The following is a 26198-nucleotide window of genomic DNA, read 5'->3' as shown; positions in this document are numbered from 1 at the left end:
ACGGGGGGGGTGTATGAACACAGGGGAGGGCTGTGAACACACGGGGGCTGTGAACACACGGCGGGGGGTGTATGAACACAGGCGGGGGGGTGTGAACACAGGGGGGGTGGTGTGAACACGCGGCGGGGGGTGTATGAACACAGGCGGGGGGGTGTGAACACAGGGGGGGTGGTGTGAACACACGGGGGCTGTGAACACACGGTGGGGGGGTGTGAACACACGGTGGGGGGGTGTGAACACAGGGGGGGTGGTGTGAACACACGGGGGCTGTGAACACACGGTGGGGGGGTGTGAACACACGGTGGGGGGGTGTGAACACACGGGGGCTGTGAACACACGGTGGGGGGGTGTGAACACAGAGGGGGTTGTGAACACACAGGCGGGGGGTGTGAACACACGGTGGGTGGATCAGTTTGTAAGTAAAGCTGCAGTCAACGCCCTTGATTACCGAAAGTACCATCTTTTATTCATCATGTCTTGTGAAGAAACTGGAATATCTTCCTATCAGCAGGGTAAAACAGAACATTACTCAAGCAGGCAGCTCCTTGACTAGATGGTGAAAATAAATAATTCTGCAAAGGCTGCAGGGCACAATGGAGCTTTCAATTATAAAAGATATAATTTAAATTATAATATTTTGCCTGAATGCTGACATCCATATGAAGTGTTGAACTGAACCATACTGATGAAAAGGTATTAAAATGGAATCTTCATTTCAGGAAAAGTAAAGGCCGAATATTAAAAGGAAATGGCAAAGACTATGATAAACTTCAAGAAAATTAGAACTCTGCAGAATGAAGAGTAGAGGCTTCTGAGAATAACATGGCTCATTGTGGCTCCATTGATGAGATTGTTATATAAAGGATTCATTCGCTGAATACTAACAGATTCTGATTTGCCTACAGTTAATAGCCTTCTGAAACCAAGATTGGTTGAAGTGGTGATTGTTAGTTCCATTTATACGACGAGGTACTGAGCCATACTGACCAGAACCTTCCCAGTATGGATTGACCCACCTGTACTCAGTCGGGTTGTGACAATTAGTATCAGTGTCCATTGCAAGGACGGGGCGGGGGTAGGGGAGATATATGTCTGGATTCTGCTTCTACTGACACAAGGATCGGTAACCAGAGGACATAGATTTAAGATAATTGGCAAAAAATCCAGGGGTAAAATGAGGAGAATTTCTTGACACAGCGAGTTGTTATGATCTGAATGGCATTACCTGAAAGGGTGGTAGAAGCAAATTAAATAGTAACTTTCAAAAGAGGTATGGATAAATACTCGAAGAACAAAAATTTGCAGCGCTACGGGGAAAGAGCAGGGGAGTGGCACAAGCACGATGGGCTGAATAGCCTCCCTCTGTGCTGTATCATTCTAAGATTCCCACTGACGTTCCTTATTATCCAATATCCTTGGCTGGAAACTGGATGTCAGTTTAGGAAAGACTTGGCATCAGTGTCGTACAGTATAAAATTTCAGTCCACTGAAGTTTCCTCCCTGACGGGTTTAAATTTTAATAATTAAAAAGGAGGCATGATCAGTGACATCATTGCGCATACAATTCTGTCAATGAACCCAGTAAAAACATGTCAGCAACATGACCTCATGTCATTGAATATCTCAGATAGTTTTACAAGCATGAGGTTGGCTGCGGCGGGGGCAGTGAAGGTGCTTGGACAGTTGAACACCAAGCAGCAGGTGAAGGAGTTTTTGGGAGGAGACCAGAAAGAAAATTGAAGGGACACTAAAAGCGTATTTTTGGAGGGAAGGCTTTGAAGGCAGAGAAAGGCAGAGAGTATTTTTGGAAGAGAATTTCATAGGTTAGGGTGTTGAACAGCAAACAATAACCCTTTCAACTGGAGAGCAATGACTTCACATCATTCAGACTTGTGCATTGGGGGATGTGCACACAAGTGTATAGAAAGTGGAGGTGAGGATTATTTTGTGAGGTTGTAGTATGACAGCCTGTCATCTTTGTGCAAAGAGAGGAAGAGAAGGAAACCTTGCTACAATGGTGTGTTTGTTGCTCTACGCAGACTACTGGCTATGAAACAAGAGTTTAAACTATAAGACTTTAAACTATAAACTAAAAGACTTTAAATCCTCTGGATTTCAAAAATAGAGGAGTAAATGTTGACGACTACCTCCGCTGTGTGACCATCCACTGCTTTCACCCCTGTACAAAAATGGACCTTTCAATCTCTGGGAGACTTTGTACTTCAAATGAACCTTTTGTCATTCTGCTCTATTCAGCTCTAGTAAGATCTGTGCCTGAGCACTATTCAAAGAATCACCCTGCTGAAGTAATGAGGGCCACTTACATTTCACCATCACCATGTAGACATCAATGGTACAGATCGGAGGTTGCGAAAGGCGCTCTCCTTTTTCCAAAATGTCCGGTATTTCACGGGCTGGGATCCCGTCGTACGGTTTCCCGCCAAATGTCATCAGCTCCCAGATAGTGACACCTGTAGGAAATAAATAAAAATAAAATCTATACATCACCCACTTTCTGCCTGGACCACAGAACAGATTGAGAAACATCAAGGGGAATCTGAACATTACACAGACGTGCTGTGCCCCATTGGACACACTGCAATCTCCTGCTGCAAGCATGCGGTGTTCACAGTCGAGGACCTACCATAGCTCCACACGTCACTTTGATGGGTGAACTTCCGGTAGTGAATGCATTCCAAAGCCATCCACTTAATCGGCATCTGCAGGAGCATGGTGAAGAGTATTAGTGGAATGTTCACAACTGTTCTTATGCGAGTAATATGCAGACAATTATTTGGTGTTAAACTTCATTACGACATTTATCCCATCTGTATTCAAAAGTTACTGCATCTATTTTTTTTCTCCCTTCCATTCCCCTCCTGACTCGTTCCTTGTGATGCGAGTACAGGTTGCCTTCTGATACCTTGGTCCAAATGCCAGTTTTGATGGATAAGCTGTGAGAGTGAGTGGCAGCCAGCTATTCACTCACAGAGCTATTACAGCTGACTTCAATCCTGTTCTTACATCATCATTCAACTATACAACAGCACTTTCCGGCAAGGAGTGAAGTCAGTACAATAGGGGTCTAGAGCAGGAACCCAGCTTGATTTTTCCTATCCCTCAGGAGATCATCTGTAGCTCCCACACAGAGATCAGATTTAAGCTGATTGGCAAAAGAACCAGAGGCAGCATCAGGAAAAACATTTTTACCCAAAGAGTGGTTAGGATTTAAAATGCAAGGCCTGATAGGGTAGTGGATACAGATTCAATAGTAGCCTTCTAAAGAGAATTGGATAAATAATTGAAGGAAAAAAAATTGCAGGGATACGGGAAAGAGCGGGGGAATGGGACTAACTGGATGGCTCTTTGAAAGAGCTGGTACAGAATCGATGGGCTGAATGGCCTCCTTTGGAGCTGTACAATTCTATGATTCTTTAACCTGTTAACTCAGTTCAAGTGTTCCCAATCTGTAGGGCACGGTGACTGGCTGGTTAAACGCACTGAGCTGTCAGGGGGTGGGGTGACGGGAAGGCCTCTCCCAACAACTCACTTAATATTTTCTGGGCCGTTCATTATAGCAGAGACCTCAATGTAAGAAAGGAACAGCTTCTTATTTTGACTATTTATTTAGTAAATGAAGCCAGGGAAGAACAGAAGATGCATTTCATGATTTCCTGAATATCTAGAAACGTCCTGTTCAACGTACTTGGATCCTGCCAGTGAGCCAGAGGAATGTCTGACAGCGCGTCCCAGATTAAAAGCCTCCACCGCTTTCCCACTGTAGGAATATTCCCGTAGTCCGACTCCTGGATCTTCCATGGGCCAGTGTGCTGCTGCCAGGAATTCCAGCTGTGCCGTGAATTTGGGGAGTTATGAGCTGGCTCTCTTCCTGCAGTGCCCAGGGGTCAGGTTTTTAACTCTTGAACTCAAGGCAGGTTCACCTTGGAACATGGGTTTTAAATTGATAGTGCTGTTTGCAGGGTGTCGAGCATTAACTACAGTTTGAAACTGTGCCAGCGTTGCCTCTTCATCAACTGGGATGGCATCTGTTTCAATGAAGCATCATGAATATGTTGGAGTGGTTACAAGGCAGACATCTAATGGAGAATTGGGGATGAATTATGAACGCATGATAGAAAACAAATGGCTTACAGCCATAATGCCAGCCGTGGCTCAGTGGGTAGCACTCTCACCTCTGGGTCAGAAGGTTGTGGGTTCAAGTTCCACTACCAAGACTTAAGCACAAAATCTACACTGACACTCCCAGTGCAGCACTGAGGGAGCACTGCACCATGGCACTACTTTGAAGAAGAGCAAGGAAGTTATCCCTGGTGTCCTGGCCAATATTTATCTTTTAACTAACAGCACTAAAAAACAGATGGTCTGGTTGTTATCCATTTGGTGTTGTGGGATCTTGCTGTGCACAAATTGGCTGACATGGTTCAATAACCATGAAGGGTGCTGGCACACTGCTATCCTTTGGGGGAGGCAGTCTGCCACTCCTCCCTTGCCTGGCCTAGAAATGATTCCAGTCACACTACATGGGCATTTGGGGATAAGCAATCCATGCAGCCTTGCAAAGATTTCCCACACCTAAAGACCAAATAAAAAATTTACGATGGGAGACAGGGATCCAGTGTAGGTCATTCAGACCATGGGTGATGGCGTGTGGGACTTAGTGTGAGGCAGGTTATGAGCAGCTGGGTTGGGAGGTTACGGAAAGTGGAGGATGGGAGTTCAGCCAGGAGGGTGCTGGAATAGCTAAGCCTACAGGTGACAGAAGTGTGGGTAAGCTGTGGATGGCTGAGGTCATCATCATCATCATCATCATAGGCAGTCCCTCGAAATCGAGGAAGACTTGCTTCCACTTTAAAAGTGAGTTATCAGGTGACTGTACAGTCCAATACGGGAATTACAGTCTCTGTCACAGGTGGGACAGACAGTCATTGAAGGAAAGGGTGGGTGGGGAGTCTGGTAGGCCGCACGCTCCTTCCGCTGCCTGCGAACCGGAGAGTCATGACACGTTCGCTTATCCCACAGGGGAAGTCTCTGAGGTGGCTGACCAGCTCGTTCTTGCTTTGAGCTGGCCTTCCCCTGCCCGCTGGGTCTCGCTCAGGGTGGCAATGTCAACGTCGAAGCATCTGAGTTCCCGGGCAACGATAGCGATGCGGCATTCCGGTCTGTCACTGTTGGGGTTGTCCATGAGAGTCCTGTCGTTCCAGGTCCCGAACTTCATTTTGAAGGGGTGGAAGATGCCTGTGTGTGAATTCTTTTAACGTGGGGTGGTCGTTGCACACCAGCTACCACACAGGCTTAGCAGAGCAAGGTCTTGGTCCAGTGGCAAGGGGGGGTCCAAGATTACTGGAGATCGGGCTCTACTGTATGGGCCTAGTTGCCTACGGTGGGAAACTATATTAAAAGATATGATGGTAGATAAACAATGGCTAGCATTTAAATAATTAATACATAATTTACAATAAATATACATTCATGGTTGAGGATGAGAACGTTCAACAAATAGACATTCCTTTAAGGCACAAAAACCCCATAGGAAAAGTGGTCCAACCGTAGCTAACAAGAGAAGTTAAAGATTGTCTTAGATCAAAAGAAGAAGCTTATAATGTTGCCAAAAAGAGCAGCAAGCCTGAGAATTGGGAGGATTTTAGAATTCAGCTGACATGGCTGAGTTAGATCAGAGGTGGCAGCTTGGGCTCAGTTGGTACAGAAGGTTGTGGTTTCAAACCCAACTGCAGGACACACAATCCAGGCTGACAATCCAATGCTTGTACTTGAAGGAGTGCTGTGCCTTACTCTGGATCAGGAGTCAAGCTGAAGTCTGATTTAATGGTTCAGCTGGATGTTAATTTGAAAAAAGGAAAGCAAGGAGCTCTCAGGGTATCCTATCCAATAATTCAAAACTGAGAGTATAGATTTTTGTTAGGGAAGGGATATGGAACCAAGGCGGATAGAGTTGAGATACAGATCAGCCATGATCTAATTGAATGGTGGAATAGATTCGAGGGGCTGAATGACCTGCCCCTGGACCTATTTCTTCAGTTCTTATAAATTCAGTGCCAGCCATTTTACTCAGTTCATATGTTCCATCTCTTTTCAACCAGCACCACACAAATAAATTAACTGTTGTCTTTGGGACATGCCTGGCACTGAATTTTTAAAAGAGCATAAGAACATAAGAACATAATAAATAGGAGCAGGAGTAGGCCGTATGGCCCCTAGAGCCTGCTCTGCTGTTCAATAAGATCATGGCTGATCATCGACCTCAACTCCACTTTCCCGCCCAATCTCCATATCCCTTGATTCTCCCAGAGTCCAAAAATCTATCTATCTCAGTCTTGAATATATTCAGAGGCTCAGCATCCACAGCCCTCTGGGGCAGAGAATTCCAAAGATTCGCAACCCTCTGAGTGAAGAAATTCCTCCTCATCTCAGTCTTAAATGGCCTACCCCTTATCCTGAGACTGTGCCCCCTAGTTCTAGACACTACAGCCAGGGGAAACAACCTCTCAGCATCTATCCTGTCAATCCCCTTGAGAATCTTGTATGTTTCACTGAGTTCATCCCTTATTCTTCTGAACTCCAGAGAGTATAGACCCATTGTACACAATCTCTCATCATAAGACAGCCCTCTCATCCCAGGAATCAATATAGTGAACCTTCGTTGCACCGCTTCAAGGGCAAGTATATCCTTCCTTAGATAAGGAGAACACAATTGTGCACATTACTCCAGGTGGGGTCTCACCAAGGCCCTGTATAATTGCAGCAAGACTTCCTTACTCTTGTACTCCAACCCCCTTGCAATAAAGGACAACAAACCATTTGCCTTCCTTATTGCTTTCTGTACCTCTATGCGAGCTTTCTGTGTTTCTTGCACAAGGGCACCCAATCTCTCTGAACACCAACATTTAAAAGTTTCTCATCATTTAAAAAATATTCTGTTTTTCTATTCTTCCTACCAAAGTGAATAACCTCACATTTCCCTACATTATACTCCACCTGCCACCTTACTGCCCATTCCCTTAGTCTATCTATATCCCTTTGCAGACTCTTTGGGATTTTCGGTTCATTGCCACCTCTGTTTTCACCCTAGAGGGGCGTTAATGGCGGTAGAAAGCATTTTTGGGCAGGCAGCCAACTTCCAGCAGCCCGCTGGGACATTCGGTGCCGGGTTTGCGGCAGTAGCACCGATAGGCGAGTCAGTGTGCAACGCCCCTTGTTGCAACACCGGCTGGAAATTTGAAACTCGCCCGGCCCGTAGCGCCCCACAGCGTGCCCTAGTGGGACTGCCTGTGAAAGCGGGCAGTTCCAGCTGTAGCGGCCACAGTGAGGGAAGGAATGGCAACCTCATGTAAGTGTAATTGTTTTAAATTTTTTAATTTTACAATTCATGTGGATGTGGCAGGAGTAAAGTATTGGGAATGATTTTGGTGTTTTTTTTTTCAGATTTCTTTTTCACGGAAGCCTCTTTTAAGGTACTCCACCGCCAGCCTAGCGCCCTGAAAGAGGTGCAGAATGCCTCTCTTAGCGCTCCACTCTACACTCAGGGCCTAGCTGCTGAACGTTGTGGCTGGAGACACAAACCATTTCCAGGCACAAAATTTACCGCTCCACTTGGGTTAACGCCGCAACAGAGGCGCGACTGATTTTCCACCCCTTTGTGTTCTCCTCACAGCTTACTGTCCCAACTATCGTCAGCAAACTTGAATACATTACACTCAGTCCCTTTATCTAGGTCATTAATATAGCTGAGACCCCAGCACTGATCCTTGCAGCATCTCGCTAGTTACAGCCTGCCAACCCGAAAAAGATCCGTTTATCCCTACTCTCTGTTTTTTGTCCATTAACCAATTCTCTATCCATGCAAATACATTACCTCCAATCCCATGTGCCCTTATCTTGTGCAATAACCTCTAATGTGGCACCTTGTCAAATGCCTTTTTGAAATCCAAATATACTACATCCACTGGTTCCCCTTTATCTACCCTGCTAGTTACATCCTCAAAAAACTTGAATAAATTTGTCAAAAACAATTTCCCTTTCATAAAACCATGCTGACTCTGCCTAATCATGTTATGATTTTCTAAGTGCCCTGATACAACTTCCTTAACAATGGATACCAGTATTTTCCCGACGACTGATGTCAGGCTAACTGGCCTGTAATTCCTTGTTTTCTCTTGCCTTTCTTTCTTGGATAGCGGTGTTATATTTGCATAAAAAACATAAGAACTATAAGCAGGAATAGGCCATATGGCCCCTCGAGCCTGCTCCACCATTCAGTAAGATTATGACTGAACTTCTATATCAACAACAGCATTTTGAGATGTTTTGATGTGATAAAGCACTATATAAGTATTATATGAATGAGTGTGAGGCAGGTTATGAGTAGCTAAGTTGGGAGTTTAACAGTTACAACAGTTCACATTTTCAAGCTTCATTACATAGCATTTTACAGCACGGAAACATGCCATTCGGCGCAACTGGTCCAAGCTGGTGTTTATCCTCCACACGAGCCTCCTCCCACGCTTAATCATTTCACCCAATTAGTATACCTTCTATGCCTTTCTCCTTCATGTACTTACCAGCTCCCCCTTAAATGCATCTAGGAAGAAGCTAGCTTAACACTTCTGAGGGTTTTAAATCTGCTGAAGTCCCAAATGCTTGAGTACATTGAGTTGGTAAAAGGCAGAATATTATGTTAGAATTGGAGCGGGTGATTTCATGCACAGAGACACAAAAACCATTCAGATATGATAAATCTCCTGGTGAATATGTAATCTCCAAGTCCACATCAAGTGCAGGCAGCGGAAGGAGCGTGCAGCAAACCCGACTCCCCACCCACCTTTTCCTTCAACCACTGTCTGCCTCACCTGTGACAAAGACTGTAATTCCCATATTGGACTGTTTAGTCACCTAAGAACTCACTTTTAGAATGCAAGCAAGTCTTCCTCGCTTTTGAGGGACTGCCTATGATGATGATCTGCCCTGCACGTGTGCCATTGCTGCAGTCAGCTGTTGGACTACCCGGGAAGAATGTCCATCTAAACCTGGCCGCTGAAAATTATTAAATAAATATATATACATATATACACATACATACATTCCAACAAATATGTTTTCGCCAAAAACCCAGCGAATTTGAATGCAGGTTTCCCTTTTTGCAGGGAATAACGTTTGCCAGGGAGCGATTATAAAACTGAAATCTCACTGCGTAGTTGAGATTATCTATAAGAGTTAATCTCAAGCAGTTTATAACCATCGTGTGCAGCCTGAAATGGAATTACCACCTTGAAGCTATGATTTATTTTTTTATGATATATATACTGCTTCAATTTTCTATGGCTATATTATTCTGTTTCTGTGGAGACACCAGCTGTCAGTACAGATGGTAAAACTATCAACCTGCTCCATGCTCCTGATGTCTGGTCGTGTTCGCACAAGGGAAGTAACAATTGTGACTTTATCCCTCTGCCGTTATTGAGAAATAATCTCTGGTTGATTACTGGAGAATGCGATGCCCAATGCACATCATGAATGGGGAATCGGACAGTCTCTCCAGTGTAGCACTGAGCCATACGGCCTCGGCCATCCTGGGCTTTGCTGAGGTAGCTGACCTCACTAGGGCAGGAGTATCAGAGTGCAATTGCCCTCAGTACCCTGGACTAGTGGGAGGGTGGGAGTTGCGGGGGAAGAAGTCAGTTAGAGTGCCTGCTAACATTGCTGTATGCGGGATCTTGTTGTGAGCAAATTGGCTGCCACGTTTCCTACGTTATAAAAGTGGTTACACTTCAACAAAGTACTTCATTGGCTGTACAGCACTTTGGGATGTCCTGAGGTCATGAAAGGCAATATATAAATGCAAGTCTTTCTTTCTTTTCTGATGGATATTCAGAGATGCCCGTGGATATGCGCTTTTGTGGATAAGAATATAAGAAATAGGAGCAGAATTAGGTCATTTGGCCCATCGAGCCTGTTCCGCCATTCAATATTATGGGTGATCTGATCATGGACTCAGGTCCACTTCCCTGCCCGGTCCCCATAAACATTTACTCCCTTATCGCTCAAAAATCTGTTTATCTCTGCCTTACACCGTTTTGGGTACTGTTGAGGGAGGTGGCTCATCAGGGGAAGGCAGCAGCAGCCAAGTCCATGGCACCAGGGGTGGCTCTGCTGCAGAGGAGGGCAGGAAAAAGAGTGGGAGAGCTATAGTGGTAGGTGATTCTATTGTAAGGGGAATAGATAGAAGCTTCTGCGGCCGCGATCGAGACTCCAGGATGGTATGTTACCTCCCTGGTGCAAGGGTCAAGGATGTCTCGGAGCGGCAGCAGCGTATTCTGGAGGGGGAGGGTGAACAGCCAGCTGTCGTGGTGCATATAGGTACCAACGATACAGGTAAAAAAAATGGAATGAGGTCCTACAAGATGAATTTAGGGAGCTAAATTAAAAAGTAGGACCTCAAAGGTAGTAATCTCAGGATGGCTACCAGTGCCACGTGCTAGTCAGAGCAGGAATCGCAGGATGGCTCAGATGAATAGGTGGCTTGAGGAATGGTGCAAGGGGGAGGGATTCAAATTCCTGGGACATTGGAACCAGTTCTGGGGGAGGTGGGACCAGTACAAACCGGACGGTCTGCACCTGGGCAGGACCGGAATCGATCTCCTAGGTGGAGTGTTTGCTAGTGCTGTTGGGGAGGGTTTAAACTAAAATGACAGGGGGATGGGAACCAATGCAGGGAGGCAGAGGGAAGTAAAAAGTGGGCAGAAGCAAAAGGTAGGAAGGAGAAAAACAAGAGAATGGGGAGCAGAGAAATCAAAGGCAAAAAAAATTAGAAAGGGCCACATTACAACATAATTCTAAAAGGACAAAGAGTGTTAAAAAAACAAGCCTGAAGGCTCTGAGTCTCAATGTGAGGAGCATTTGTAATGAGGTGGATAAATCAACTGCGCAGATAGCTGTTAACGGATATGATGTAATTGGGATTACGGAGACATGGCTCCAGGGTAACCAAGACTGGGAACTCAACATCCAGGGGTAATCAATATTCAGGAAGGATAGACAGGAAGGAAAAGGAGGTGAGGTAGCGTTACTGGTTAAAGAGGAGATTAACGCAAAAGTAAGGAAGGACATTAGCATGGATGATGTGGAATCTATATGAGTAGAGCTGCGAAACACCAAAGGGCAGAAAACGTTAGTGGGAGTTGTGTACGGACCACCAAACAGTAGTAGGGAGGTTGGGGATGTCATCAAAAGGGGGCAGAAGCAAAAGGTAGGAAGCTTGCAGGAAATTAGGGACACGTGCAATAAGGGTACAGCAGTTATGGGTGACTTTAATCTACACATTGATTGGGCTAACCAAACTGGTAGCAGTACTATGGAGGAGGAGTTCATGGAGTGTATAAGAGATGGTTTTCTAGATCAATATGTGGAGGAACCAACTATAGAGCAAGCCATCCTAGACTGGGTCTTGTGTAACGAGAGACGATTAATTATCAATCTGGTTGTGTGAGGCCCCTTGGGGAAGATTGACCATAATATGGTAGAATTCTTCATTAAGATGGAGAGTGACACAGTTAATTCAGAGACTAGGGTCCTGAACTTAAAGAAAGGAATCTTCGCCGGTATGAGATGTGAATTGGCTAGGATAGACTGGCGAATGATACTTAAAGGGCTGATGGTGGATAGGCAATGACAGACATTTAAAGATCACATGGATGAACGACAACAATTGTACATCCTTGTGTGGCGTAAAAATAAAAAAGGGAAGGTAGCTCAACCGTGGCTAACAAGGGAAATTAGGGAAAGTGTTAAATCCAAGAACGAGGCATACAAATTGGCCAGAAAAAGCAGCAAACCTGAGGACTGGGAGAAATTTAGAATTCAGCAGAGGAGGACTCAGGGTTTAATTAGGAGGGGGAAAATAGAGTATGAGCGTAAGCTTGCAGGGAACATAAAAACTGACTGCAAAAGCTTCGATAGATATGTGAAGAGAAAAAGATTAGTGAAGACTAATGTAGGTCCCTTGCAGTTAGAATCAGGTAAATTCATAATGGGGAACAAGGAAATTGCAGACCAATTGAACAAATACTTTGGTTCTGTCTTCACTAAGGAAGACACGAATAACCTCCCGATAAAACGAGGGGACCGAGGGTCTAGCAAGAAGGGGGAACTGAGGGAAATCCTTATTAGTCAGGAAATGGTGTTAGGGAAATTGAAGGGACTGAAGACTGATAAATCCCCAGGGCCTGATAGTCTGCATCCCAGAGTACTTAAGGAAGTGGCCCTAGAAATAGTAAATGCATTGGTCATCATTTTCCAACATTCCATGGACTCTGGATCAGTTCCTATGGATTGGAGGGTAGCTAATGTAACACTACTTTTTAAAAAAGGAGGGAGAGAGAAAACAGGGAATTATAGACCGGTTAGCCTGACATCGGTGGTGGGGAAAATGCTAGAATCAATTGAAATAGCAGCGCATTTGGAAAGCAGTGACAGGATCGGTCCAAGTCAGCATAGATTTATGAAGGGGAAATCATGCTTGACAAATCCTCTAGAGTTTTTTGAGGATGTAACTAGTAGAGTGATTAAGGGAGAACCAGTAGATGTGGTGTATTTGTACTTGCAAAAGGCTTTTGATAAGGTCGCACACAAGAGATTAGTGTGCAAAATGGGGTCAATGTATTGACGTGAATAGAGAAATGGTTGGCAGACAGGACGCAAAGAGTGGAAATAAACGGATCCTTTTCAGAATGGTAGGCAGTGACTAGTGGGGTGCCGCAGAGTACAGTGCAGCTACAGTACAGCTATTTATAATATACATTAATGATTTAGACGAAGGAATTGGATGTAATATCTCCAAGTTTGCAGATGACACTAAGCTGGGTGGCAGTGCGAGCTGCGAGGAAGATGCTAAGAGGCTGCAGGGAGACTTGGACAGGTTAGGTGAATGGGCAAATGCTTGGCAGATGCAGTATAATGTGGATAAATGTGAGGTTATCTACTTTGGTGGAAAAAACAGGAAGGTAGATTATTATCTGAATGGTGACAGATTAGTAAAAGGGGAGGTGCAACGAGACCTGGGTGTCATGGTACATCAGTCATTGAAGGTAGACATGCAGGTACAGCAGGCAGTAAAGAAAGCAAATGGCATGCTGGCCTTCATAGCGAGGGGATTTGAGTATAGGATCAGGGAGGTCTTGCTGCAGTTGTACAGGACCTTGGTGAGACCACACCTTGAGTATTGTGTGCAGTTTTGATCTCTTAATCTGAGGAAGGACGTGCTTCGTATTGAGGGAGTGCAGCGACGGTTCACCAGACTAATTCCCGGGATGGCAGGACTGACATAGGAAGAAAGACTGGATCGGCTAGGCTTATACTCACTGGAATTTAGAAGACTGAGATGTGATCTCATAGAAACATATAACATTCTGACGGGACTGGACAGGTTAGATGCAGGAAGAATGTTCCCGATGTTGGGGAAGTCCAGAACCAGGGGACACAGTCTAAGGATAAGGGGTAAGCTTTATAGGACTGAGATGAGGAGCAACTTTTTCTCCCAGAGAGTTGTGAACCTGTGGAATTCTCTTCCACAGATAGTTGTTGAGGCCAGTTCGTTGGACATATTCAAAAGGGAGTTAGATTTGGCCCTTACAGCTGAAGGGATCAGTGGGTATGGAGTGAAGGCTGGGGTGGGGTACTGAGGTTGAATGATCAGCCATGATCATGTTGAATGGCGGTGCAGGCTCGAAGGGCCGAATGGCCTGATCCTGCACTTATTTTCTATGTTTCTATGTTTAAATATATTCAATGATGTAGGCTCCACAGCTCTCAGAAGCAAAGAATTCCATAGATTTACAATCCTCTGAGAGAAGAAATTCCTTCTCGTCTCAGTTTTAAATGGGCGACCCCTTATTCTGAGACTACGTCCGCTAGCTTTAGTTTTCCCTATGAGTGGAAATATCCTCTCTGCATCCACCTTGTCAAGCCCCCTCATTATCTAATATGTTTCAATAAGATCACCTCTCATTCTTCTGAACTCCAATGTGTATAGGCCCAACCTACTCAACCTATCTTCATGAGTCAACCCCCTCATCTCTGGAATCAACCTAGTCAACATTCTCTGAACAGCCTCCAATGCTAGTATATCCTTCCTTAAACACGGAGACCAAAACTGTACGCAGTACTCTAGGTGTGGCCTTATCAATACCCTGTACAATTGTAGCAGGACTTCTCTGCTTTTATACTCTATCCCCCTTGCAATAAAGGCCAAAATTCAATTTGCCTTCCTATTACTTGCTGTACCTGCATAATAACTTTTTGTGTTTCATGCACAAGACCCTCAGGTCCCTCTGTACTGCAACACTTTGCAATTTTTCTCCATTTAAATTGTAATTTCCTTTTCTATTTTTTCTGCCGAAGTGGATAACCTCACATTTTCCCACATTATACTCCATCTGCCAGATTTTTGCCCACTCACTTAGCCTGTCTATATCCCTTTGCAGATTGTTTGTGTCCTCCTCACAATTTGTTTTCCCACCCATCTTTGTATCATCAGCAAACTTGGCTACATTACACTCGGTCCCTTCATCCAAGTCATTGATATAGATTGTATAAGTTGAGAACCCAGCACCGATTCCTGCGGCACCCCACTTGTCACTGATATTGGATAAAAGAAAGAATTGGGCTCGACTGTGATTGAAAACCTGCTGAGACTCATCGCCCAGGTTAACACATGAAGAATGATCACTCGGGTGAGTGGCCAAAAAGTTGCCGACACCCTTTAGACCTGCATCTTCAGGAGGGGAGAGTGGAAGAATTGAGAACAATGAGAAAGAATGATTTGAAGAACAACAATGGTCCATCATTTGTTCTCATCTGTATTTAACAGATTATTGATAATCTTAATATTAAATCAGCTCCTATACAGAATAACTGAGTTCTTGCAAATGAGAGGTATAGGAAGCAGATTAGCCAGATACAGCGGAGAATATGTCTACTCTGGGTTTATAGAAGGTGCACTGTAAAACTAACATTGAATTTTAGTACATGAAAATACTAAGAATCATTCCAAGGTATAGGGATTGTATTTTTTGAGTTAGCCAGATGCAGAAGGTCGTTCAGTTTCTCTGTTACCATTGAAGGGTCAAATTCTTTATTAACCACCTGTGGGATATGAAACAGGCCTATTTGTCAGTGTATAACAAATACACTGCACTTGACTCTGTGGCTCAGTGGTAGCACTATCACCTCTGAGTCAGATGGTTGTTGGTTCAAATCCTTCTCCAGATACTTGAGCACAAAATTTAGGCTGCACTGTTGGAGCTGTCACCTTTTGGATGAGCTGTTAAAGCAAGACATTGTCAGTCCTCTCTGGTGGACGTAAAAGAACCTTGGTGCTTATAAAAAGTAGCAAGCCTGAGGATTGGGAGCAGTTTAGAATTCAGCAAAAAAGGACCAAGAGATTGATTAAGAGGGGAAAAATATAGTATGAGAGTAAACTTGCAAGGAACATAAAAACCGACTGCAAAAGTTTCTACAAGTACATAAAAAGAAAAAGATTAGTGAAGACAAATGTAGGTCCTTTACAGACAGAAACGGGAGAATTTGTAATGGGGAACAAGGAAATGGCAGAACAATTAAATAGATACTTCGGTTTGTCTTCACGGAAGAGGACACAAATAACGTCCCAGAAATACTAGGGAACTAAGGGTCTAGTGAGCTAGAGGAATTAAAGGAAATGATAATTAGTAAGAAAATAGTGCTGGAGAAACTAATGGAACTGAAGGCAGATAAATGCTCAGGGCCTGATGATCTGCATCCCAGAGTAATAAAAGAAGTAGCCATGGAAATAGTAGATGCATTGGTTGTCATCTTCCAAATTTCGTTAGATTATGGAACAGTTCCTGCAGATTGGAGGGTGGCAAATGTAACCCCACTATTTAAAAATGGAAGGAGAGAGAAAACAGAGAACTACAGACCAGTTAGCCTGACATCAGTAGTAGGTAAAATGCTGGAGTCTGTTATAAAGGATGTGATAACGGCACACTTAGATAATATCAATGGGATTAAACAAAGTCAACATGGATTTTTGAAAGGAAAATCAAGTTTGACAAATCTACTGGAGTTTTTTGAGGATGTAACTGATAGAATAGATAAGAGAGAACCAGTGGATCTAGTGTATTTGGATTTTCAGAAGGCCTTTGATAAAGTCCCACATAAGAGGTTAGTGTGCAAAATTAAAGCACATGGGATTGGGGGTAAGGTATTGGCATGCATTGAAAATTGGTTAACTGACATGAAACAGAGAGTAGGAATAAACGGGTATTTTTCGGGATGGCAGGCAGTGACTAGTGGGGTACCACAGGGATCAGTGCTTGGTCCCCAGCTATTCATAATATATATAAATGATTTGGATGAGGGAACCAAATGTAATATTTCCAGGTTTGCTGATGACACAGAACTAGGTGGAATTGTGAGTTGTGAGGAGGATGCAAAGATGCTGCAAGGCGATTTAGATAGGTTGAGTGAGTGGGCAAACACATACAGATGCAGTATAACGTGGATAAATGTGAAGTTATCCACTTTGGTAGGAAAAACCTAAGAACAAAGTATTATTTAAATGGTGATGGCTTGGGAAGTGTCGATGTACAGAGGGACCTGGGTGTTCTTGTACACCAGTCATTGAAAGCAAACATGCAGATGCAGCAAGCAGTTAGGTTGGCATTCATTGCACGAGGATTTGAGTACAGGAGCAAAGATGTCTTACTACAGTTATACAGGGCCTTGGTGAGATGGCACCTGGAATATTGTGTGCAGTTTTGTTCTCCTTACCTAAGAAAGGATATACTTGCCATCGAGGGAGTGCAGCAAAGGTTCACCAGACTGATTCCTGGGATGGCAGGACTGTCGTATGAGGAGAGATTGGATTAACTAGGCCTGTATTCACTAGAGTTTAGAAGAATGAGAGGAGATCTCATTGAAATGTATAAAATTCTGACTGGGTTGGATAGACTGGATGAGGGGAGGATGTTTCCCCTGGCTGGGAAGTCTAGAACAAGGGATCACAGTCTCAGGATACAGGGTAGGAAATTTAGGACTGAGATGAGGAGAAATTTTTTCACTCAGAGGGTGGTGAACCTGTGAATTCTCTACCACAGAAGGCTGTGGAGGCCAAGTCACTGAATATATTTAACAGGGAGATAGATAGATTTCTAGAAACAAAAGGCATCAAGGGGGATGGGAAAAAAGTGGGAATATGGTATTGAGATAGAGGATCAGCCATGATCATATTGAATGACGGTGCAGACTCGAAGGGCCGAATGGCCTACTACTGCTCATATTTTCTATGTTTCTATGCAGCCCATCAGAGGTGACAATGAGTGGGAGCCCACCACAGGTGATGCTGAGGATTTAGACGAGGGGATTAAATGTAGTATCTCCAAATTTGCGGATGACACTAAGTTGGGTGGCAGTGTGAGCTGTGAGGAGGATGCTATGAGGCTGCAGAGTGACTTGGATAGGTTAGGTGAGTGGGCAAATGCATGGCAGATGAAGTATAATGTGGATAAATGTGAGGTTATCCACTTTGGTGGTAAAAACAGAGAGACAGATTATTATCTGAATGGTGACAGATTAGGAAAAGGGGAGGTGCAACGAGACCTGGGTGTCATGGTACATCAGTCATTGAAGGTTGGCATGCAGGTACAGCAGGCGGTTAAGAAAGTAAATGGCATGTTGGCCTTCATAGCGAGGGGATTTGAGTACAGGGGCAGGGAGGTGTTACTACAGTTGTACAGGGTCTTGGTGAGGCCACACCTGGAGTATTGTGTACAGTTTTGGACTCCTAACTTGAGGAAGGACATTCTTGCTATTGAGGGAGTGGAGCGAAGGTTCACCAAACTGATTCCTGGGATGGCGGGACTGACATATCAAGAAAGACTGGATCAACTGGGCTTGTATTCACTGGAGTTTAGACAGGTTAGATGCAGGAAGAATGTTCCCAATGCTGGGGAAGTCCAGAACCAGGGGTCACAGTCTAAGGATAAGGGGTAAGCCATTTAGGACCAAGATGAGGAGAAACTTCTTCACCCAGAGAGTGGTGAACCTGTGGAATTCTCTACCACAGAAAGTTGTTGAGGCCAATTCACTAAATATATTCAAAAAGGAGTAGATGTAGTCCTTACTACTCGGGGGAGCAATGGGTATGGCGAGCAAGCAGGAATGGGGTACTGAAGTTGCATGTTCAGCCATGAACTCATTGAATGGTGGTGCAGGCTCGAAGGGCCGAATGGCCTACACCTGCACCTATTTTCTATGTTTCTATGAGGAATGGAGGAGCAGCGTCACTATGGGACACATGCAACCTAAAGAACTAACACTTCATCACTGACCCAAGAGCAGAGGTTCCTGGCTTTGAGCTCCCTCGAAAACGGTGGACAGCACTCAACCGAATCCGCACAGGCCCCATTATCATCATCATAGGCAGTCTAAAAGTGAGTTGTCAGGTGACTGTACAGTCCAATACAGGAATTACAGTCTCTGTAACAGGTGGGGCAGACAGTGGTTGAAGTAAAAGGGTGGGTGGGTAGTCTGGTTTGCCACATGCTCCTTCCGATGCCTGCACTTGATTTTTGCATGCTCTCGGCGATAAGACTCGAGGTGCTTAGCGCCCTCCCTGAAGATCTTCCTCCACTTTGGGTGGTCTTGAGCCAAGGATTTCCAGGTGTGGGGATGTTGCACTTTATCAAGGAGGCTTTGAGAGTGTCCTTGAAATGTTTCCTCTGCCCACCTGGGGCTCGCCTGCCGTGTAGCGGTTCCGAGTAGAGTGCTTGCTTTGGGAATCTTGTGTCGGGCAAGCAGACGATGTGGCCCACTCACAAGGGAGCTGATCGAGTGTGGTCAGTGCTTCCATGCTGGGGATGTTGGCCTGAGTGAGAACACTGATGTTGGTGCATCTATCCTCCCAGTGGATTTGCAGGATCTTGCGGAGGCAGCGCTGGTGGTACTTCTTCAGTGCTTTGAGGTGTCTACTGTATATAGTCCACCTTTCTGAGCCATTTGGAGAGTGGATATCATTAATGCCCTGTAGATCATAAGCTTGGTGCCAGATTTGAGGTCCTGGTCTTCAAGCACTCTCTTCCTCAGGCGACCGAAGGCTGCGCTGGCACACTGGAGATGGTATTGGACCTTGTCATCGAAGTCTGCCCTTACTGATAGTAGGCTCCCGAGATAAGGAAAATGGTCCACGTTGTCCAAGGCCGCTCCGTGGATTTTGATGACTGTAGGACAGTGCTGTGTGGCAGGATCAGGTTGGTGGAGGACCTTTATAAGGCCTATGCTTTCGTATGTCTCGGTGAAGATGTTGACGATGGCTTGGAGTTCAGCCTCTGAATGTGCGCAGACGCAAGCGTCTTCCGCATACTGTAGTTCGATGGCAGAGGATGGGATGACCTTGGATCTAGCCTGGAGGCGACGAAGGTTGAACAGGTTCCCACTGGTTCTATAGCTTATTTCCACTCCAGCAGAGAGCTTGTTGAGTGAGATGGAGCATTGCAGCGAGGAAGATCGAGAAAAGCGTTGGTGCAATGACTCAGCCCTGCTTGACCCCGGTCCGGACATGGATTGGGTCTGTGATGGATCCGTTGGTAAGGATCATGGCTTGCATGTCGTCATGGAGGAGGCGGAGGATGATGACAAACTTTTGGGGGCAGCCGAAATGGAGGAGGACGCTCCATAGTCACTTATGGTTGACAGTGTCAAAGGCCTTTGTGAGATCAAAGAAGGCCATGTACAAGGGTTGGTGCTGTTCCCTACATTTCTCTTGTAGCTGTCGCACGGTGAAGATCATGTCCGTTGTACCCCTTAGTGGACGGAATCTGCATTGTGACTCTGGGAAGAGCTCTTCAGCCACAGAGAGAAGATGGTTGAGGAGGATTCTTGCAATGACTTTCCCAGTGGCCGATAGCAAGGACATTCCTCTGTAGGTGCTGCAGTCGGACTTGTCCCTTGAAATCTCCCGGCATGCTCTCTTCCTTCCAGATAAGAGAGATGAGGTCATGCATTCGTGCCAATAGTGCTTCTCCGCCTTACTTTAGTGCCTTGGCGAGGATTCCATCTGCTCCTGATGCCTTGTTGTTCTTGAGCTGACGGATGACCTTTTCTATCTCGTGCAGGGCTGGAGTTTTGCTGAGATGGTGGTGGGTAGCATGCTGCAGGATGAAATTGAGGACACTTGTGTCAAAGGCAGAGTCTCGGTTAAGGAGATCTTCGAAGTGCTCCTTCCAGCGGGCCCTGACTGCCTTGGTGTCCTTGATGAATGTTTCCCCGTTCTTGGCCGCACAGGCCATCGATGATGCGGCCACCTGCTTCATAAGTGGAACCCAAAGTGTGACTGTGGCCATGAGTCCCAGACCATGGAACACATCATATCAGCTTGCCCACTAAGATCTGTTGTGGGAGGCATCTAATTTCTACACTCAGCATCTCAGGAGGCCATCAAATGGAAAGCCAAACTAGACATCCCATTATACGCTTTTCCCATCATACAAAACAACAACTATGGTACTTTAACACGGTGTAAATGGGCACATGGCCCAGCTGAATTTTAACTTTTGCTTGTTTTGAAATTTCTCCACTTCCCTGATGGCATTGATTGTTCTGTGATGAATTGCATTAAGCAAAGTAGCCAATTAAAATGTAATCTCCCCACCCCCCCCGCCAACATTTGTGGCCCATGGAGATGCTGGATGCCAGAAACACCCAGACATCCCTTGTGCTAAGCATTGGTTGCCCACAAGTGATGGGAAATATGTCATGTCATATTCCTGTAATATGACTTATGACGTATTTATATACCTCAGGATGTCCCACAGCGCTTTACGGCCAATCAAGTACTTTTGAAGTGTGGTCACTGTGATAATGTAGGAAACCCAGCAACCAATTTGCACACAGCAAGCTCTCACAAATGTGATAATGGTCAGTTAATCTATTTTAGTGATGTTGGTTAAGGGATTAATATTGGCTAGGACACAGGGGTGAACTACCTGCTCTTCTTCAAAATAGTGACATGGGATCTTTTGTGTCAACCCGAGAGGACAGACAGGGCCTCGGTTTAATGACTCATCCAAATGACCGCACCTCTGATCAGTACTCAGCACTCAGTCAGTACCGCATTGAAGTGTCAGCCTAGATTTTGTGAGACTTGAACCTTCTGACTCACAGGCTGGAGTGTTACCCATTGAGCCATGGCTGACAACTATGGTGTAGTGTTTAACCTGCGTTCTTAACTTAATACTGAGATCTGAGTGTCCCTGGCTGATTTGGCCTCCATCAACATTAAACTCCAATGGTCAGTGCTAAAATGGAGGTAAGTGAGGGGATTATTTAAAAAAATCAAATGTGTAAGCTAAAAAAAAAACAAGTGACTTTAAAGATGCAGGAATAAGGGTACTTTGCTGACTTTGTTTTGGAAGAATGCAAAGAGAGGTGACTTACAGATCCGGGCTGTGCCATTGTGGAGAGGCACTGGCAAAGGCTGCAGGAAAGAAATGATAAGCAAGGGATTGAGTAATCCTGGGACATTTCATTATGTTTGCCTTGAAAGCCTGAAAGAGGACCTGTAGGTGCCTTTGCTGCTATGCAAGGGTGTGTGTTTGTGGCATGAGGGATGAGGGGTCTTAAAGAGGGGAAACAACAACTTGCATTTAGATAGCACCTTTAATGTAGTAAAGCGACTCAAAGCTCATCACAGGAGCATAATCAGACAAAAATTGACACCAAGACAAAGAAGGAGATATGAGGACAGGTGACCAAATATTTGGTCGAAGAAGTCGGTTTTAAGCAGCGTCTTAAAGAGGAGAGAGAGGTAGAAAAGTGGAACAGTTCGGGGAGGAAATTCCAGAGCTAGGTTCTAGACAGCTGAAGGCACGATCGCCAATAGTCGGGCGAAGGAAGTGGGGAACGTGCAAGAGGCCAGAATTGGAGGAACACAGAGTTCTTGAAGGAACATCTGGAAACAATTTGAGGGGAGACAAAAATGTGAGGAAAAGCAATCGCGTTTTTATATGGGGGAGGTGCCAGATTTACTCTAATCATTATGTCTAGTGAAACTGTAAACTGTTGTTTTGAAGAATTTCACTTGAAATTGGGAAGAGGATATAGTCCACATAGTGAGCAAAGAAAGTCTCCCCGCTATTGTGTGGTAAAAAAAATGTAGGTTGAAAATGGCATTAGGGCCTCCCTCACCATGAGGGAGTCTTCGAGATAAATAACTGAGGAGGCATGTGAAAATTTAAATAGACGTTCACTTTAATGAGACTCTCAATCAGCAACAAAAGCAACACAAAAAATGCAATTGTTTGCTATAAGTTCTCTGAAGTGGATCTTTGCAAATGAAGTAAAGTTTGTCCAATTTGAGATAAAGGCTGGCCAAGCACTGTCAAGCACCTATACATTAATATATTGCTTTCGAGTGGGCCATTATCCCCGACAATCAACAATCCTTCTTCCAAATGAGACACACACACACAACACATTACCAGAAAATAATACAGGTATTGAGCACAATTACACTATAAATATGTAAATCAGTTGCTCATACTGACTGAGCTGAAACTCCCATTCAGTAGCACTACACAGTGGCATATAAAAGAAAAGGATATAAAGGCTCTGGAGAAGGTGCAAACAAGATTTACAAGGATGATACCAGAACTGAGAGGTTATAACTATCAGGAAAAACTGAACAGGTTGGGGCTCTTTTCTCTAGAAAAGAGAAGGCTGACAGGTGACCTAATATAGTTATTTAAGATTATAAAAGGGTTTGCTAGGATAGAGGTGGAGAAGGTTTCCATGAGCGGGGGAATCCAAAACTAGGGGCCATGAATATAAGATAATCACAAATAAATCCAATGGAGAATTCAGGAGAAACTTATTTACCCAAAGAGTGGTTAGAATGTGGATCGTGCTATCACAGGGAGTAGTTGAGGCAAATATTATAGATGCATTTAAGAGGAAGCTAGATAAGCACATGAGGGACGAAAGGAATAGAAAGATTTGCTGATATGGTTAGATGAAGTGGGGTGCGAGGAGGCTTGTGTGGAGTATAAACACTGACCAGTTGACCCAAATGACCTATTTCTGTGCCGTAAATTCTTAGTAATTCCACATACACTAATGAATGATTTCACCAACCTTTCCACCATCTGCGTTGTATTCTTTCTCATCCACGTCCAGCAACCTCGCTAAGCCAAAGTCGGTGATCTTAATGTGATTCGGTGACTTTACCAGCACATTCCTTGCTGCCAAATCTCGATGAACCAGTCGTCTCTCCTCCAGGTACATCATTCCCTGCCATACACAAATTAGCTTCTCTATTAATTTGTTCACTTTTAACGACTGCAGAAGGATTTAAAAAAAAACATAAAATGTGCAGAAATAAACAAAATATTGCAGCAAGGTTTCACTTTTAGCTAGATATGTTCTCAATCATTCCTTGATTTAGAGAATTTCTTGATAAGCGCGGCTGCAGAAGTATCGCCCTCCGAATAGCTCAATGATGCCAAATTGGCTGCAGTCAAAGGTTCAGCAACATGAGATGTGCAATTTTGAGCTTCTGTTCAAGCTAAAATAGAAATTAAAATGACATTGTACATCTTCCTACATTACAACAGTGACTACACTTCAAAAAGGGAACGGTAGAATAGTGATAATGTTACTGAACTAGTAACCTAGCAGCCTGGACTAATAATCCAGAGAGTTCAAATTCCACCAAGACAGCTGGGGAATTTAAATTCAGTTAATTAAATAATCTGGAATGAAAAGCTAGTATGAGTAATGGTGACCATGAAACTATTGGATTGTAGTAAAAACCGATCTGGTTCAATAATGCCCTTTAGGGAAGGAAATCTGCCGTCTGAACCTGGTCTGGTCTATATATGACTCTAGACCCACTGCAATGTGTTTGACTCTTAATTACCCTCTGAAATTGCCTAGCAAGCCACTCAGTTGTAACAAACCGCTACAAGAAACAATAATAAGAATAAAACCATATAGACCACCCGGCATCCACCTCGGCACCGGCTTTGGACACGAGAAAGGCACTCGCAGCCAAGTCGACTCTGCAAAGTCCTCCTCACTAACATCTAGGGACTTGTGCTACAATTGGGAGAGCTGTCCCACAGACTAGTCATACTCACAGAATCATACATTTCAGCCAATGTTCCAGACCCCATGAAGTCTCATGGCATCAGGTCAAATTTGGGCAAGGAAACCTCCTGCTGATTACCACCTACCACCCTCCCTCAGCTGATGAATCAGGGCTCCTCCATGTTGAACGCCACGAAACACTGAGGGTAGCAAGGGCTCAGAATATACTCAGGGTGGGGGACATCAATGTCCACCACTAAGAGTGGCTCAGTGGCACCACTTCTGACTGAGCTGACTGAGTCATGAAGAACATAGCTGCCAGACTGGGCCTGCGACAGGTGGTGAGAGAACCAACACCATCATCCTCACCAATTTACTTGTCACAGATTAATCTGTCCATGACAGTATTGATTGCAGTGACAGTCTTTGTGGAGACAAAGTTCCGTCTTTGCACTGAGGTCACCAACCATCATGTTATGTGGCACTACCACTGTGCTAAATGGGATAGATTCAGAACAGATCGAGCAGCTCAAAACTGAGCATCTATGAGGAGCTGTGGGTCATCAGCAGCAGCAGAATTGTATTCCACCACAATCTCTAATCTCATGGCCTGGCATACCCCTCACTCTAACATTACCATCAAACTAGGGACCAACCCTGGTTCAATGAGGAATGTAGAAGAGCATGCCAGGAACAGAAACAGGAGTACTTAAAAATGAGGTACCAACCTGGGGAAGCTACAACACAGTACTATATGGAAGCAGCATGCCATAGACAAAGCTAAGTGATCCCACAACCAACGGATCAGATCAAAGCTCTGCAGTCCTGCCACATCCAGTAGTAAATGTGGTGGACCATGAAACAACTGACAGGAGGAGGAGGCTCCATGAATATCCCCATCCGCAATTATGGCGGAGCCCAGCGTGAGTGCAAAAGACAAGGCTGAAGGGTTTGTAACCACCTTCAGCCAGAAGTGCCAAGTGGATGATCCATCTCAGCCTCCTCCTGACGGCCCCACCATGAACATTGCCAGTCTTCAGCCAATTCGATTCAAACCACATGAGACTGCACTTGGAATATTGTACAGTTTTGATCTCCTTATCTTAGGAAGCATATACTTGCCATAATGCAACAAAAGTTCACCAGACTGATTCCTAGGATGGGGGGATTGTCCTTTGAGGAGAGATTGAGTAAATTAGGCCGAAATTCTCTAGAGTTTTGAAGAATGAGAGGTGATCTCATTGAAACATACAAAATTCTTATATGGCTTCACAGGGTAGATGCAGGGAGGATGTTTGGGGAGTCCAGAACCGGGACTGGCTGGGAAGTCTAGAATCAGGGGTCACAGTCTCAAAATAAGGGGTCGGCCAGTTAAGACTGAGATGAGGAGCAACTTCTTCACACAGAGTGTGGTAAATCTTTGGAATCCTCTACTCCAAAGGGCTATGGGGGCTCAGTTTTTGAATATATTTAAGACAGAGATCGATAGATGTTTGGTTATTAAGGGAATCAAGGGATATGGGGATAGTGCAGGAAAGTGGAGTTGAGGTAGAAGATCAGCCATGATCTTATTGAATGGCGCAGCAGGCTCGAGGGGCCAAATGGCCTACTCCTGCTCCTAATTTCTATGTTTTTATGATATCAAGAAATGGCTGAGTGCACTAAATACAGCAAAGGCTATGGGCCTTGTCAGCATCCCGGCTGCCGTGTTAAAGGCGCAGCTTGTTCTAGTGCTCCAGAACAAGCTACGCCTTTAGCTAAGCTGTTCCAGTACAGCTGCAACACTGGCATCTACCCGATAATGTGGAAAACTGCCCAGGTATGTCCTGTCCACAAAAGTCAGGCCAAATCCAATCCGGCCAATTACCGTTCCATCAGTCTACTCTCAATCATCAGCGGCACTTACTCACCAATAACCTGCTCACTGATGCTCAGTTTGGGCTCCACCAAGACCAGGCTCCAGACCTTATTACAGCCTTGGTCCAAACATGGACAAAAGAGCTGAATTCCAGAGGTGATGTGAGAGTAAATACCTTTGACATCAA

General features: G+C 44.7%; 1 protein-coding gene across 1 annotated transcript in view; it reads right to left on the bottom strand.

The window, feature by feature from the left end:
• Positions 1 to 26198, bottom strand: part of LOC139255129 (receptor tyrosine-protein kinase erbB-4-like) — a 1872364-nt gene that overhangs the window by 495697 nt on the left and 1350469 nt on the right. Inside the window, exons 21-23 of the mRNA XM_070873872.1 lie at positions 23200 to 23355; positions 2645 to 2720; positions 2325 to 2471 (exon numbers count right to left, since the gene is read on the bottom strand). Of these exons, the coding sequence (XP_070729973.1) occupies positions 2325 to 2471; positions 2645 to 2720; positions 23200 to 23355 (379 nt within the window). The remainder of the gene's footprint in view (positions 1 to 2324; positions 2472 to 2644; positions 2721 to 23199; positions 23356 to 26198) is intronic.

This window comes from Pristiophorus japonicus, chromosome 3, assembly GCF_044704955.1.
Source record: "Pristiophorus japonicus isolate sPriJap1 chromosome 3, sPriJap1.hap1, whole genome shotgun sequence".
Classification (NCBI taxonomy): Eukaryota; Metazoa; Chordata; class Chondrichthyes; family Pristiophoridae; genus Pristiophorus; species Pristiophorus japonicus.
The sequence above is the reverse complement of the archived record's forward strand: the minus strand, read 5'-3'. Positions and strand labels throughout refer to the sequence as shown.